This window comes from Aspergillus homomorphus (assembly GCF_003184865.1).
Source record: "Aspergillus homomorphus CBS 101889 unplaced genomic scaffold BO97scaffold_1, whole genome shotgun sequence".
In the NCBI taxonomy this organism is placed as follows: Eukaryota; Fungi; Ascomycota; class Eurotiomycetes; order Eurotiales; family Aspergillaceae; genus Aspergillus; species Aspergillus homomorphus.
The window spans coordinates 1,397,416-1,414,628 of record NW_020291887.1 but is presented as its reverse complement, the minus strand read 5'-3'; the positions used below and the strand labels follow the sequence as shown (position 1 = coordinate 1,414,628).

Below are 17,213 nucleotides of genomic sequence, written 5' to 3'. Positions count from 1 at the left end.
ATGCACTTGGATGTCCTCTGTCCCAACTCCCTTCCACCGGTACTTGTATCTTCCTCATCTATCTCACTCACTTTCAGGACGCCTTGCAATATGTCAGAAAGCCTAGATATTGAGACTCCAGCCAGCGTGGCCCAGAAAATAAGGACGATGTTCACATGCCTGCAATGCTCGGGCGCTGTTAATCAAGCACAGCGCTTTGAATTATGGGCAAACAACCTGGGGCTTTATCAGCTGGGCCATGGCTCTATTCATTACCGATTCCGAGACGCCCCATTCATTTTCGAATATACCATCAATCTTCTACGCAACTTGCGAAGGCATCTCACTCAATGTGCGGCTTCAACTCTCCACGGGTATGTCCACTTTTTCAATTTTATAGGCTAACATCACCATAGTATCAGAGATCCACACTCTCGGGAATCTTGCAAAACTTACACACTCAAGAGATGCTCCCACGGAGCGTCATGAGGTTTCGAGCAATGACTCAGAAGAAGAACTCGGTTCTTCCGACGATAAAGATATACCCGAGCTTTTACTGGCCAGTACGTCGGCCACCATTGACAAGCTCTACCGTCTTTCGTTCAAGATTCGCAATCCTGCCATGAGGCTTGGGTTCTCAAAGGCCATAAATAGATTTCAATATATGGCAGAGACCATATTAACTGCTCGAATTGCTTGCGTTGGAATTCTTCTTCTTCATGGGTCCACACAAGGGCGCTTCCTGGTACCTTCACCGTGATGGCTGCTGAGTGTTTGGCGCTATCTGGTTTTCCACCCTTGCTTCCCTGATCTCAGCCGAATGGGCACCGGCAGATCGCGTGTTAAGTAATATCCGCCTTCTCTCTTGTGGCTGATCAGCTTCATTCTGGTCTGCTTCCTGCTTGATACTTTGGTGTTCTTCCCGATGACCCACAGTCCCGGGGAAGGGATTGTAGTTCATTGCCGAAACGTGACCAGATACATTTGCATGAGGTTCTGCTTGCAACCGCTCAACGCACTCCACTCGTGCCAGTGTAGCTTGTTGTTGTTGGTGCAGAAGGCCAGCTACTTGACGCATTTCAGCTTGGAACGTCTCTTGCTGTTGTGAAGTTATTGGTAGATGTTGTGCAATCATTTTTCTTCGACAATAGCCTGATTCATTGCTATAATCCCTTGCTGGGGCATGCCAGATACCTGTGGATACAAAGGTGTTGCTGCTGGTTGTGGAAGGTATAATAGATTGAATACGTTTCGACATCTGGCACAGGCAACCATTAGGTCTCCATGGAATCGAGGTAGAAGAGGAGTTTGCTGACAAGTAGGACAAATGTATGCCGACCGAATTTGGTATAGCTGAGTACCAGCGGTGGCATACATTTTGGTATAGATTGGGAGTAGGAGCTTTTATAAGGAAACAATTTGGTCAATATTCAAGGCAGGGCGTTCGGGGCACCCGACTTATATATGAGTATTCATGCCTCTAGGCTAGACTTCCACCATGGGTGTAATGTCCTTAAGGCCAATCAATCCGGTTGAAAGGAATTGAGTCATTGAATATTAGGCGCTAAGACGGCTCGTCAACTAATAGTGGGTGGGACTTTGAAAGACGAACCAATAGCCGAGGTAAGAAGTGCTGGAGTAGCTAGCCTAAGAAGGTAAAAAGTCCTCGGTTGACTGCCGTAACCGTGCTATAGTTTATCACGTCTTGCTGAATAGTTAATGCTAGGATCCATGCTAATGCTGCACATAGCCAAAACCGAACCGAACTCTGAAAAGGGTTTAGCTCGGCAAGTACTTCCATTATAGTATAACCAAAGATCAAACCATAGGCCGAATTTAAGTCGACGCTGACAATACCTCTTGTAGTATGAGACGATAACTCAAGATATGCTGAGGTTGAACTTGACTTTTACTTAAATTTAGGAAATTCCTTAGCTCGTAGGCGGTAATGCGAAGTCTTCCCAGGACCGGAAGACACCTCTTTCTCAACCACATCTCTCATTCTTTTTTACCTGGGGGGTCAGATTTAAATAATGCTTAAATGAGGGATTTCCCGTAGACTCAGCAGGCTTTGATAACAGATGAGAATCAGGCTCGATGTTTCACCAAGGCCTCCAGATCTTGTAGCAAAAGAGCTAAATGCAGGTTCTTTGTGCACCCGATCGGATTCTCTTGTACACCGACCTTCAATGGACCCAAATTCTAGCGGCGTAAGTAACTCCGCTGAAGAAATGATGTTTGCCGGAGTATCAATCAGCAGCTCAGTCGTCGGGACTGGTAACTGGGTACTAGTGTTATTGTGATGCGATAGATTCCATATCTTATCCTTGCCAGTTCTACTAACCCAGAGTATACGCTTATAACATGCCACTGTTCATCATAGATCTCATTGAACCTTCTTACCACTGTTTTGCGCAGTGTCAATATCTTATTGCGATGGACTTTGAAGCTTGTCAGGGCCACCAAGACGCAGTTGAGCACTGCATCGAAGTGGAAGCTATTTACCACAAACAAATCAAAGTTCAAGTCAATTCATCAAACTAACCGCGAGATGTCGCTTGATAAAGGCTTGAAACTACTCTTATGTCTTGAAGGTGTGGATTACACTTTACCTAGAATATTTACAATTAGTATGAAAGATATATTAGTACTCAAATTACTCTATGAAAACTCTACGGAAGTTTCAAGATCTCTGATTTTATCTAGTACTGTAGTATGTTGACATCTAGGGGCGTGACCGCTGGGTCACGTGACCTGATAGAACGTAAACACCGTGAAATCACATAAATAGTTCCTTACTTAACTAAATTAATAATTATTAAAGACTTTATACCTTTTTCCCGTATAACTACTTACTTCAATAGGTTATAAACCTAGTTCAGGTTTAAAATCTTCTTTTAATCTTTTCTCTCTCTTTTTCTTCCTTTTCAGTATAGAAAATATATTATATACTATTTAATATATCTACTAATCAGAATCCTTATTTATTATCGAAAACAGTCTCTTTCTAAGTATCAAGTATATTAACCATCTTAATCAGCTAATAACACGCGAGATTAAAAAAATAAAGTAAGTATAGAGGTACTATAGAACAATAAACTATTAATATTATTAAATTACTAGTCTTATCAGGCGCGGATAACTACTAGATATAGAGTAAAATATTATAGATATATTTTTATTTCTAAAACTTCTGAAAAATTATCTCTAAAATTATTAAAAAACTAGTTAAATTAACTCCTCCTACTTTAGTATATTAAATATATAATAGTTTATACTAAAAGTTCTCAAGTAATATTAATATAACTATATTTAATAAAATATATAAATAATTTAAAAAACAGTTCAGCGTATAAAAAAAAAATAATAAAAAAATTTATAAAGTAATCTACATAGTTTTAATACTAGAAATTTATTATAAAATAATTAATCTTACCAGTACTAAAAAAATATAAAATAAGTTAAAGAAATATTATAATATTATTTTCTCTATATAATTCTTTAAAAAACTCTAAATTACTATATTTTTTTACTACAATAATTATAAGAATATAAATAAATATATTATAAAAATATTATAAGCTTTAAATAAGTTTTTATATAATCTAAAAATAAATAAAAAATTTTCTAAATTAATATATATACAGTTTTTACTCTGTAATCTAAAAAAATACTAGAATATATTTCTTATTTTCTATATTAACTTTTATTTTAATAAGAAAAAAACTATATAAAATAATATTACCTAAGTCCTTATATAAAAGAAGATATATTTCTAGTTTAATTTTATAAATATAAATTTTACTAAAGTACTAAAAGAAAAAAAATAGAATAATATTAATAATAAAAATAAAAAGAGTAAAAATATCTTATTTAAGAAAAATAACTCTAAAAAAAAAATTCTCTAAGAAATCTATAAGAACTAGATCTATAATTATTATAATAAAATAAATTATAAATTATTTAACTACTAGAAGTTATATTCTAAACTAAAAATATTAAAAATAATACTAAAAAATATTAAAATAAATACTGTAAAAAATAAGCTAGAAATTATAATCTTAATATTTATAATAATAGAAAATAATATAATTAATAATTTTATTAATCTTATATCTTAACAGAGAATCAGTTTTATTAAATATAATACTATAATTATATATCTTAAATATAAAAAAAAATAAATTATTAATTCTAGTTCTATTAAGTATCTTATTAGAAGTATAAATAACTTTATATCTAATATTATTAAACTATATAAATAAGAAATTAGAACTATTATAAATAAAATAATTTACTTAGAAAATATAAGAGATATAAAGTTAAAGCTAATTTATAAAACTAGAAGATTCTATACTATTATATTTATAAATATATTATATATACCTAATATCAAGATTAATTTACTTAGTATAATATATTTTATTAAATATAGTTTAGTAATATTACTTTTTTCTATTAAAATAATTATTTATAAAATCTTTAATAAAGAGATTATTAGCTAAAATAATATTATTAGAAATTAGTATATTCTATACCTTAACTATAATTTATATATAAAGAAGATTACTAGTAATAAAATTATAAATTTATTTATCTTTATAAATAAAACTAAAGTTATAGAAAATATTATTAAACCTAATACTATAATTCTATTAGTAGAAATAATTATTTAAATAGTTATTTACTATTTTTATATATATAAAAATCTCTACAAGAAATATACTGTAAATATAAATAAAAATTATATTAATTTAATTATCTAATACTATTATCTAGTCTACCTCTTTATTATAAATTATATATACTTTTTAAAAATAATAAATAAAATAGATATTAAAGGTTTTACTATACTAAAATACTTATATTAAATATATTATTTTATTAATACTATAATATACTAGAGATATATTTAAATAACTCCTCTAGAATAATATAAATAATATATATTCTTTAATATCAGAAAAGAGTATATTAATATACTTATAAATAAAAAATCTAATATATATTATTAAATATTTTTTATTAATATATATAACAGCTAGATTAATATTTATTTTTTAAAGTAAAAAAAAAATACTATATTAAAATTAAAACTGTTTATTAAAAAAATAAACTATATATCTTATAAAATTAAGATTTTATACTCTGATAATACACCTAAATTCTAAAAAAAAAAAATTTTTACTTAAATATACTATAAAGATATTAAATAAAAGTTTATAATTCTATATATATATAATCAGAATATATTAATAAAATATATTAATCTTATTATTTTAACTTATATTTATATAGTTCTTTATAATTAAAATCTTAATCAGGATCTCTAGAACAAAATTATAAAAAAAATAATATTTCTTAAAAACTTATTACTAATTTATAATAAAATAATTATTATATAGAAATTATATAATAAAAAATATTTAAATTTATTAAATCTTTATATTTTTAACTACTACAGTATTATAATAATTCCTAAAAAAATCAGAAATAAAAATAGAATTCTAAAAATATAGTTATATAATTTATTAGTATATTTTCTTAATTATATAAACTTTATAAAGTAATATAAAATTCTAGATATTAAAAATAATAAAATTCTTATTATTAGAGATATATATTTTAATAAAAAAACTAATCTAAAACTATATAAATTACTAGATAATAATTATAACTAGTATTATATTTCTACTCTAGTTATTTTATTAATTTATAATCTAAATAAGTATATCTTAGATAATAATTCCAGTAATAAGAAAATTATTTAAATATTAAAATATTAATATAATCTAGTAACTTTAAAATACTATTTAATTAATAAAAATAGTCTATTTATACTTTTTATTTATATTAATAATTACAGAATAAAATATAATAATCTAATTACTTCTTTTATAAAAAATCTTTTAAAGTAAAAGAAGTTCTATATTCTGTATTTCTTAAAGCAGACTCTTATAACTAGTAATATTAAAAAAAATAATAATTATAATTATATTATTAAATTAGCTATATATAAATAAATTATAGAGTTACTAAAAGCCTTATAGTAATATATAATAATAATAAAAAAATTTTCTATACTAATAATAAAAAATATCTAGAAACTTATTAATCTGTTTTATAGATATAAGATAATCTCTAGATATTAAATATATAAAATTAAACTTAATATAAATAATAAGATTTACTACTTTAAAATTTATTATATAATATATAGTTTTCTATAGATTTATAATATTAATTATAATCTTATATTTATCCTAACAGCTAAAATAGTAATAATAAGAATATTCTTTATTTTTATAGTAGTTCTTAGTTATATCTATAAATAAAAAAACATCAAGTAAACCTTTCTCTACGGAAAATTTCATGATAATAAAGAAATTTATATAATCTAATTAATCAACTTTAATAATAATATAATTAAGATATATAAATTATTTCTATTTATTTATAATTTAAAATAATTTATCAAAAACTAGTTTTACAAGTTCTTTAAAATAATTATAAATATTAGAATAACTCTTTTCTAAATAGATAAATATCTTTTTATTAGGAAATACAGAGAACTAATAATTCTATATATAAATAATATCTAAATAACTATTTTTATTAAATATTTTATTAATATAGTTTATAAAGACTTTTTTAAATATTTTATAATTACTAATTTCAGTAAGGTAGTATAGTATCTTAGTATAAAAATTAAATATAATAATAGTATAGTTTATCTCTTTTAAAATATATTTTTTTATTAAATTATTACAGCAGCAGATCCTGATAGTAAAAAGATTTATAAAATATTAATTAATAAAAATATTAAATTTATAAAAAACTAGAAATAAGCAGCTTAGAATAATATTAAAAATTACTAAGCTAATATTAAAAACTATATATATTTAATAATTTAAATATATTTTAATATAGCCTTTATTATCAGAAAACTTTTTTACTATATAAATAATCTAATTAAATAATATATAAATAACCTCCTCTTCTTATACTATTACTTACGTGGAATTAATAGATATAGAATTACTTATATAATCTATAAATTCTCTAAACTACTTAATTAACTTAGTATAGTAGTTAACTATATTAATACTAATTATACTAAATATCTTAATATATATTATTTAATAACTGGATATATTTTTATATAGATTAATAAACTAATTTTATAGACTTTATATTTATAATCTTATATTATAATATCTATCTGTAAAATAAAATATATAGCTTTATATATAGTAGTAAAAAAAATATACTAGATTATATATATACTAGAAAACATAGGTTTCAGTAGTATATATCTAATAATAATTTATATTAATAATAAAAACATTATTATACTTATTTAGAATAATTAGTTTCACTAGAGAATCAAGTATATTAATATAGTATTTTACTAGATTCACAAGGCTATTTAGTATAATAATATATATCTTATTTATATTAATTTCTCAGAGAATCTTACAAACTTGTTTATTAAACTACTTAAAAATATTAAATTTATTAATCTTATTAAAAAACTAGAAATTATATCTTAATTTAGAGAATATAGCAGAACTTATCTTTAGTTTAATAAACTACTACACTGGTAGTCTATATCAGCTTATAGATTATTATTTCTTACTATCTACTTATTTTTAATATTATAAAAAATCTATATATTACCTATTTAGAAAATTAAGAAGAAATTAATCAGAATTACTGTAAGCTTATTAAGAAGATATATTAATATCTAGGAATATAACCGCTGGGTTACATAACCCGATAGAATATAAATACCATAAAATCACGTAGATAGTTCCTTACTCAACCAAATCAATGATTATCAAAGGCTTTATACCTTTTTCCCGTGTAACCGCTTACTTCAACATAGTATAATATATATAAAGCTACAATCAGACTTGTGGGTGTGCAGAGCCTTCTTATCTTACTCACCGCGTTGAGATGATATTGATATATTATACTGATTAATATGCCGGAGATTAACGCACAACAAATAGTCGCTTATATTTTTAAGCTAATATATGTATTATGTAGTCTTCTGAATGAGAGCCACTTTGCTTCAAGCCAGCTTTTAATCTGTGAATTATTGATTAGTATCTATATTCAGCTCTTTATTTGTTTAATCTCTTACAGGCACAAACTTGAAAAGAGTCCATATAATAACAGTAAAAAGTAGTGATGCCCCTTCCAGTACCAGATATTATTGCCAGTCTGGGTTATCGTCTAGTAAATTTACATTTATACCGAAAAGACTCTAAGTCAAAGGGTAAGCTAATATGATTTGTGTGATTGGGTTAAAATTCCTTGTATCAGCAGAGTAGAAGAATTTACTGAGATAAATATTAATAGCAGAAAAATAAACTGTGGAAGGAATAGTCAGAAAAGTATGTTAGGGATTTTTGAATACTAATTATAATCCAGCTAAGTTGTTTGATATTTGCTGTCTCGCTGATTGAGATCTAGGTAAATTCCTTTGGAAAAATTAGAGGCAGTTAAACAGATTAAGAATATGTGTATAATCTGTAAAAGTTCTCGAACCGCTCGTTTAATCTTAAGCACCTTGGTATTGACTGACTTGTCAAATTTATTGACCTGTGCCTGTAATTGTTTTTTCTGTTCAGAAAAAATAGTGGTGTTTTTGTTAATTGCTTGTCGGAGATCTTTAATATGTTGGCATAAAGCTCTTTGCAGTTTGGTATGTTTTACTCTATTCTGAGTAAGAATCTGGATTATTTTTTGATCTTAGCCCTGTCTCAAAAGTTGGTTATACTGCTGGTAAAATCAGCAATCGTGTACAAAGGTGAGATAGAAAGATTAAATAGAAATAATTATATTTATAGTCGCCTTGATAGTTTCCATCGTACCAGTGCATATATTATTCTATTCCTGACCTAGGTGGTCAATAAAAGTGTTACAGAGATCCACTGGTGTTTAAGGGATTTGACTGTCTGATAATATACTTCTAAAAATATAAAAGTCCCTGTTCGCACTCGACTCCTTATTCTACTTAATACCTGAAAAAGTGGTATGGTGTGAGTTTGATTTAATATTGATTTTGTCGGCAGGAAAGTAGACTGAGATGTGAGATTCTAAAGGCTTAAATAACAAAGACTTTTGTTTTGAATAATCTTGACAGAAGTAATTGTACCTAATTATTTAGAAAGCAAGCCTAGGCCCTTTTTATGACTATATAGGGTCCCCTCTCCGGAATAGGCTTGAAATATTAGTGATAATATCAAGCAGTGGGCGCTTTTTACTAAAGTTTAGTTTTGATTTTCTTCAATTGATCGACGCCATTCGCCCCCACACTCGGGTGTAGACATAAAGATATGGAACTACTATCTTGCTGTATGAATTCGATTTATTATATAGCCTTGTTGCTGAGATAAAACCAAGCTTCAGCAGATATATTGCTTATATCGGCTTTTTTCTTGAGTAATATCTGAGCAAATACTTTGTTCTTCTCTTTTAAAGTATAATAGAGAGATGTTTTTCCGGTATTGTTTTATAGATTTAAGGAAACTTCCATATTCTTTACATTTAATAGGGCTTTAGTAAATTTTGTATCCTGTATATTACTCAGTAAATAAAGTATATATCTGCTTTTAGAATTAAGCTTATTAATATTATATACTGTCTTGAGAAGTTTATAAACCAGTTTTAAAGCTTCTGGATTATTTAGAAGCTCTCTTTCTTTAATGAGCAGGTGTAATAATAAAGAGTTCTTTTTTTTTAGTATATCCACCACAGTAAGATAACCATTAATTAATGTCTATAATAGTAGTGTTTTAGAAAAGCTTGAGCTAGTGTCTATTTATTTTGTTTTAATAGAGTGTATTTGGGCGTTTATTAGTGGTTTATCACGAATATCAGGATTAGCACTGTGTTCGAGAAGTGCCTGAATTATTGTATAGTTACTATACTCCGCTGACCATAATAATAAGGTTTTATTATTCTTTAGAAGGTCTGGATCTGAGTGGTAGAAAATAATTTTAAGTATTTGGAAAGGATTAAGTCGTTAACCAGACATAAAGCCTTCTAGCTTGTTTTTTATCTTGAATCTAGCCTTGACAAGCCACCAGAAACATATATAACCGTTGACTATTTGTATTGTATTCGCACCCGCTTTTATTATAATATATATAAAAAAGCTGTTATTAGTCTTTGCGGCAAGAAAGAGTGGTGAGTTATTATTTACGTCCTGATGTTCAAGGTTAATTATCTTGTTGTGAAGTAGTTTAACCACTGTACTGTTCTGTGATTACCTGATTGCCTATGCCAGCGGGGTCTGCCCTTCCTGATCTTTAGAGTTAATATCGGCTTGCTGTTGTATCAGATACTGTATGATCTGGGACCGGCCATACTCCGCTGTTAAAGATAAAGGTATTTATTTGTTTATATCCTTGGTGTCTATATTTATGTCTCTCTTAGCTGATAATCTTTTCACTATTTTATCAGAGCCCTGCTTGACTGCCTATGCTAGAGGTATATAACCATGTATATCCGTACAATTAACTTCAGTGTTTTGTTGGAGTAGCTTATCAACCACAGTGATCTGTTTATATTTTGTAGTAAGTAGCAGTGCCGTGCAGTAGTTGTGTTTTTGATACTTATATTCCAAGTCAGTACTAAAGGAAATCAGTAAGTCTACTATTGCTTTTTGGCCTTTGATGATTGTCTATCCTAGAGGAGTGTAGCTGTCCTTGTTCTCGGTATGTATATTAACCTCGGATCTTAAAAGTAGCTCTGTAATCTGAGTGAGTTTGAGCTTCACTGCTAGTATCAATGGTGAAATTCCACCCTAAATTCGATGATTTATACCTGCGTTAGGCACGGCCAGAATATTTTGAACTGTGTTAATTCGCTGTGTATGAATTGCTCGTATTAAAGTGACCTCCATATTATTATTTTTGATACTTGGATTGGCTCCAACACGAAGAAGAAGATTCATGATTTCTGGGTATTGAAATTCTGCGGCTAAGGAAAGTGGTATATGATCTTGTATATCTTGGTGGTTAAGATTTCCTGTATTAAAAGATAACAAGTCTGCAATGATAATATTGGATTTTTTGGAGACTGCCCACATCAGTGGAATCTATCCTTGAAGGTTTTCTTTACTGGCATCTGCTTCATATCTCAGGAGTAGTTTTAATATCTCAGAAAAATTGTTTTCTTTGCCGGTCGGTGTTGCTGCCTATGATAACAGAGTGTAATCTTCTTGATCCTGCAGATTTGGATGCGCTTTGTTGAACAGTAAGATTTTGATATATTTGATCTTATGCAGCTCACAGGTGTAAGAAAGAGCAGTCTGTCCTTTGTTATTACTTATGTCTATTTCGAGTTCTTTAATCTTGATCAGTATTTCTAGTATATTGATATATAAGGGATATTATGCTATAAGTATCAAGGGTGTATCTTCAGATTTGAGAAAGTTCGGGTTAATGTTTCCATTTCCTAGAAAAGTCCGAGGTATGCGATTCTTTTTTGAGTGTTTTTGTTTTAGTGCCTTTTTAAGGACTTCTAGAAATTTATCTTGATCTTAAGAAGTGTTATTTGATGTATTATGTATTCGGTCTTCTTCTGTTATGATTAGAATTCTGAAGCTATAAAATCGATGATGGTCGAAAAGAGAAGTATTCTTAGGGGAGATATATTATTTAAGATAAGTAGTAGGGCTAGAAATGTCATGTGCCTTCCTCATCCGATGTATGTAATTACGCCTTTGGCGTTACCGTCTCCCGTAGCTATATAGATATAGGCAGCTCGGATCCCCCGATCCTCAATGAAACCAGCTTCTTCATCCAACTCGTGTCATACACAGCTTTCCCTTCCTCCCAGGAAGGATGACAGTGGTAGCATGTCCTGGTTCACCCCAGGTGTTGCCTCTAGTTTCTGCGTTAATTCCTGCTCCTGATTAATTCGCATCGTTTCGCCTGTCTCTGCGTCTTCCTGGGTTCCCAGAACGCCTGCATCCCCCTTCGCAATCGCCGGGCGCCCGCGTTGCTCGCTCCTCTCTCCCCTCACCTCTCATCGTTCGTCTGTGGCTGTTTCGGGTCAATCGAATAACGTCATTTCCTCCCTCCTGAATCACATGTCAATTCCATACGATTCCCCTCGATCCCGAGCGATTCCATCGACTCCACGGCTCCTTCCGTATTCAGACACCTACCTCACTTCAAGACGCGAATCTATGCGACTCTGCGCAATTCCGAGCGATTCCACGCGATTCTGCACGTTTCTATCCAGTTCCATTCACTCGCTGCCTCCTTCCGCATTGGGACACTGACCCCGCGTTACCTCCACGTTCCCCGTGTTCCTCGCTCCTCCGAGAACACTTCATTCCTCGCATTTCACCTTCCGTCAAACCGTCATCATAATCATCATCATTTGTCGTTATCGGAACGGTTTTCCTTGATTTGGCGTCATTGAACCGTCATACGGAGCTGTCGTTCGACCCTTCACATGTCCATGACGCGTTTCTGACATGTCGATGTCTGCGAAGCAACTCCGATTGTACGAGCTCGCCCACCAAGTCTGGAACTACCACATCTATTCCACGTCCGAACTCACCCAGCAACTCGACCTTGACACGCTTTGCCGTTCGCAATACATCGCCGAGCGCACCAAGAAGCCCGCGTCGGAGAAAAACGGAGCCTATCCTGTCAACTGGGACCTTCATCGAACAGACCTAAACCGTGACGTTGCTGAGTTCCTACGCCTATCCAAGGGACTCTCGGGCATCCGAGAATACACCGATTGGGTGAAGCGACATCCCTACATCTTGAATCCTGACGAATTCACGCATCCCGCGAAGCCTGTCGGACGCAAGACGCCAAGGTCCAGAGCCAGTTCGGTTGCTTCTGACGTATCGGAAGGTCTAGTGAATCCTCCTGGACCGGTGAATCCTTCTGTTCCCCTCCCCGTCTCTCCTCACTTAGCTGTACCGGGTGAATTCACCTCGACGCCAAGGCAGTCCGCCGTTTCAGGTCTACCGAAGACGCCGATTACCGTCTTACGCACTCGGCCTATCCGAAGCCCGAGCGCCACGAGCACTGTCCAAGACGCCGAGACGACAGCTGTTGAGAATAACAGAGCCGCCGTCGAGACAGAAGACGACATGGCAGGAGCCGGTGTTGATGATGACTATGACGACGTCGGAGAAGGACCCTCCGGTCAAGGCAATACGTCCCATGCCTCCGATATTCATGGATTATTGCTTCAGTTGACGGAAAAGCTTGATAAGCAAGGCAAGAGGTTTAACCAGCAAATCAATGACATCAACGCCCGTCTTGATGTCAATGCACTTCAGGCACGCCGTGATGCGGCTAATCAGCGTCATAGCCTAGGCCCACGGAATGATCGAGCTGGTCGTGACAACGATAACGGTAGCCCGCACCGAGCCGGTCGCAACAACGGTGATCCTCCTCCGTCCGACCCCTCTGGTCCGTCCTCGCGTGAGCCGAGCCCGAGACCGCCGTCCGACCGTGGTAGTCGAAACGGGAATGGGCGTCGCCCTGCAGCTGAAGGCACAGGCGGAGGCTACAATTGGAAGACTGACGAGATCGGATACCTCTGGCCGGACTGTCCTGACGAGAACGTATCCGCGGGATACTACAAGGATGGTCACAAGACGTACTATCAAGACGTCTATCTCTTCACCGATCACATACGCGACATTGTCGACTACAAGGGTGAAGCGATGGTCAAATCCAACATCCAGACTTGTCTCATGGGATCCGCCCTTCGGTGGTACCGATCTGAAGTCACAGATCGTGAGAAGCGGCTGATGCGTGCCCTCAGCCTTGAGGAAGGCTGGCTGAGTGAGCTAGTCAAACGTTTCCGCCCTGATCCCTTCAAGGCCCTCCGAAAGCTCAATACGCTGAAGTACGATTGGGGAAGCATTCGACAAGGACGACTCGTTGACGAGTACGCCCAGGAGATCTTGCTGCATGCTCGAGCAGCTCGAATTAGCAACACCTTCCAGCAATTGTGCATGATATGGGAACGCCTCGATCCTGATTTACGGAACGACATCCCGCGTCCCCGAGAACATACGACTCTGTCACAGTTCCTTCGGGTTCTCGAAGAGCAAATGTTCCAGTGGCAGGACCGTATGGCGAAGCGTGACGACAAACGCAAGGAGCGTTCGGAACGTTCTAGGAAGGACAACAGGAAAGGTAGAGTCAACCAGTCGGCGCCGACCACGTCGCGGCCAAACTGGACCCCCCAAGGACGTCCCCCTCTGCAGCCGATGCAGCAGCCTTACGCGCAGCCTCGATACTTCCAGCAACCGGTGACTCCGATGCCGATGCCCGGACCGTATCAAGTTTCGGCGTATCCGAACAATGCTAACCAGTATCAAAGGCAGTGGAATCCGCAAGCCCAGGCGCCAGCAAACCGTCCCTACGTTCCTCCCGTCCAACAATATGGTGCTCCACAGCCCAAGCCCGCTGTACCTATGGTGAACAATCAGCGTCAGCCGTGGAACCGCCAAGCACGTCAGCCCTTCGTCCCGAGACCTCAGCAACCGCAACAATCGCAGCAGCGAGCCTACGAAGCCGTCATGGAACCGTATGACGTTCCTGGACATGACGAATCCGCGCATTATCAAGACGCGTGTTACGCCTACGACTCGCCCCAGGACGCCGGTTACGGCTACGAAGCGTCCCCGGACGCTGGTTATGCAGATCAGTCCTATGAACCAGCGCCAGACCAGGACGCCAAGATGGCAAGTCAATACGATAGCCCCTCAGACGACAGCAGCGGCGATTCCGATGCTTGGGCTGTCCAACTCGTCGACGGTACTGAGGCTGAGCCTGTCGTCGTCAACTGTAACAATTGTCTTACCGGGTTCGCTTCCAAGAACAAGCTGCATGCGCATTTGCCCTGCGTAAAGCCTCGCGTCTCGTCTGCCCCAGAGATTCCGGATGCTCTGAAGGACAGCAGTGTCATCGTGTCCACCAGGTTCACGGACGTCGATGCTCATTGTCCGGATTACCTGAAGAAACTCCGCAATTCATCTTCCGCGACTGCTAGCGTCGGACTCAACACCACCGAGACTTTAACGTCTATATGCCTCGATTCCGGGTGTTCCGGCACGCTGATGAACGAGCAAGCCGCTAGACAGATCCCGGGCGTCGATATTCGTGAATGCCTAGAACCTCTCGGCATTAAAGGCATCGGTTCAAGACATGAAGCCAAAACGTACGCCACGTTCTGTGTGTATTTTCCTCGAGTGTCGCCTAAGCCGGGACAGCCCCTCTATGGTCGGATTACCATACGAGCCCAGCTAGTTCCCGACATGCAAGGCACTCTCCTTCTCGGAAATGAGGTCATGACACGCGAAGGTGTTGTCATGGATCCCGAGAACGGTATTGGTGTCCTCCGTAGCTGCGAGAGTCTTGTGTTCCCTGTATGCTGTCAGACTCAGAAGCGTATTCCGACTGCGCCGGTCTATACGAAGAGGAATACCACTATTCCAGCGCATTCAAAGGTCCGTGTCCCCATCAAATACAGCGGTGGACGGCCCAAGTTCGATGCGTCGAAGCATGATTCCGGGCGCGACATGATCTTCGACCCCAAGCCGGTTGACAAGGTCGTCTTACATGCGCATCTTGTGGATCACGATTTCGAGTTTGTCGAGATCGCCAACGAGACGTCAGACGCTGTTTGCATCGCCCGTCACACGCAAATCGGTACGGTCGGCGAGTCCGATTATCTCACTGCCTTTGAGGCTTCCCCCGACCTCGCAGATTTCGCCCGTGCCGAAGACGCCGACGTCTCTGAAGATAGTTTCGTGCCGATCACGGAAATCGAGCCCACCGATTATCATAAGTGTGTCGCCCGCGACCTCGCCGATGCCTACGCCATGGCATCCTCCTTGGCTGCCGAGACAGCAGCAGCAGAGCCGAAGCTCGGATTGTCTGAGATGACTAAGGTCTTGCCGAATGGTGTCACCGTGTACGACGACCCCGATGACTCGTGCGCTCCCGAGCTCGAAAAGGTCATCGTTCTGTATGACGTATGGGCCAATGAAGACGGAAGCAATGTCACTGTGGCTAACGTCCCTGAGTCCGAGTGGATGGAAGTCCCTATGCAGACCGGCTGGGAACGCCGTATCCCCAAGCCAAAGGTCTATCGGAGTGGTCCGCAAGACCGAGCCGTCATTGACAAGACGTTCGACTCGCTTCAAAAGCAAGGAAAGCTTCAGCCCACGCGTTCGCACACGCCAGCCGGATGGCCGGTGTTTGTCGTCTGGAAAGACGTGGTCGACCCCATCACCGGAAAGCACGAGCGGAAAGGCAGAGTGGTAATAGACCTCCGTGGTGCTAATAAGGAGGCCATCCCCGACGTCTATCCTGTGCCAAGACAGGAAGACATTCTCAATCTTGTCCGACACTGTCGATATATTACAGTCCTTGACGCGACGAAGTTCTTTTATCAATGGATGGTTCGGAAAGACCATCGCGGACGCCTCGCTGTCATTAGTCATCGAGGTCAGGAAGTCTTCAACGTGGCTATCATGGGGTTCTTGAACAGCGTGCCGTATGTCCAACGGCGCATGGATTTGTTGTTTAAGGACATCGGAGCATTCTGCAAGGCGTACATTGACGACATCGTGATTGCGTCCCTGACACTTGCTGAGCACATCGAACATCTTCATATTGTACTTGGTCGTCTCCAGGATGCGAACATTAAGATCGAGCCTAAGAAAGCCTTCGTCGGTTTTCCGTCGGTTCAATTGTTGGGGCTACGTGTCGACGCCCTAGGGCTGATCACGACTGACGCCAAGCTCGAAGCGCTCAGGTCTCTGGTCTTTCCCGAAACCCTCGCCGATCTTGAGCACTATCTCGGTGTCGCCGGTTGTTTCCGACATCGGATTGAGCATTTCGCCCAGAAAGCTCGACCGCTCCAAGACCGCAAGACGTTGATGCTCCGTGGAGGTCCTACCAAAGGACACCAGCGCAAGACGTTCGCCGCCAGTTCCCGCATCGACCCAACCGAGGATGAGTTGGAGTCGTTCCGCGTCTTACAGTCCGACCTGACGAGTGCAACTGTCCTTGTGCACTTCGACCCTGATGAGCAAGCCTATGTCGACCTCGACGCGAGCCGAAAGGGTCATGGTGTTATGATGTATCATGCCCCTGGACACGAGCTTCCCAGGGACGGAAAGCCCGTTCCTCCACCCCGCACGAAGGTCAAACCGGTCCTGTTCT

General features: G+C 36.7%; 1 protein-coding gene across 1 annotated transcript; it reads right to left on the bottom strand.

The window, feature by feature from the left end:
- Window positions 1-317: 317 nt before the first annotated feature.
- Window positions 318-1,379, bottom strand: BO97DRAFT_402164 (uncharacterized protein). The gene is made up of 3 exons (XM_025694429.1): window positions 1,296-1,379; window positions 436-1,237; window positions 318-380 (listed from the first exon to the last, which is right to left on the bottom strand). Exons 1-2 carry the CDS (start codon window positions 1,350-1,352, stop codon window positions 731-733), a joined length of 564 nt encoding a protein of 187 aa, XP_025556762.1. The 5' UTR covers window positions 1,353-1,379; the 3' UTR covers window positions 318-380; window positions 436-730.
- Between the last annotated feature and the right edge of the window lie 15,834 nt (window positions 1,380-17,213).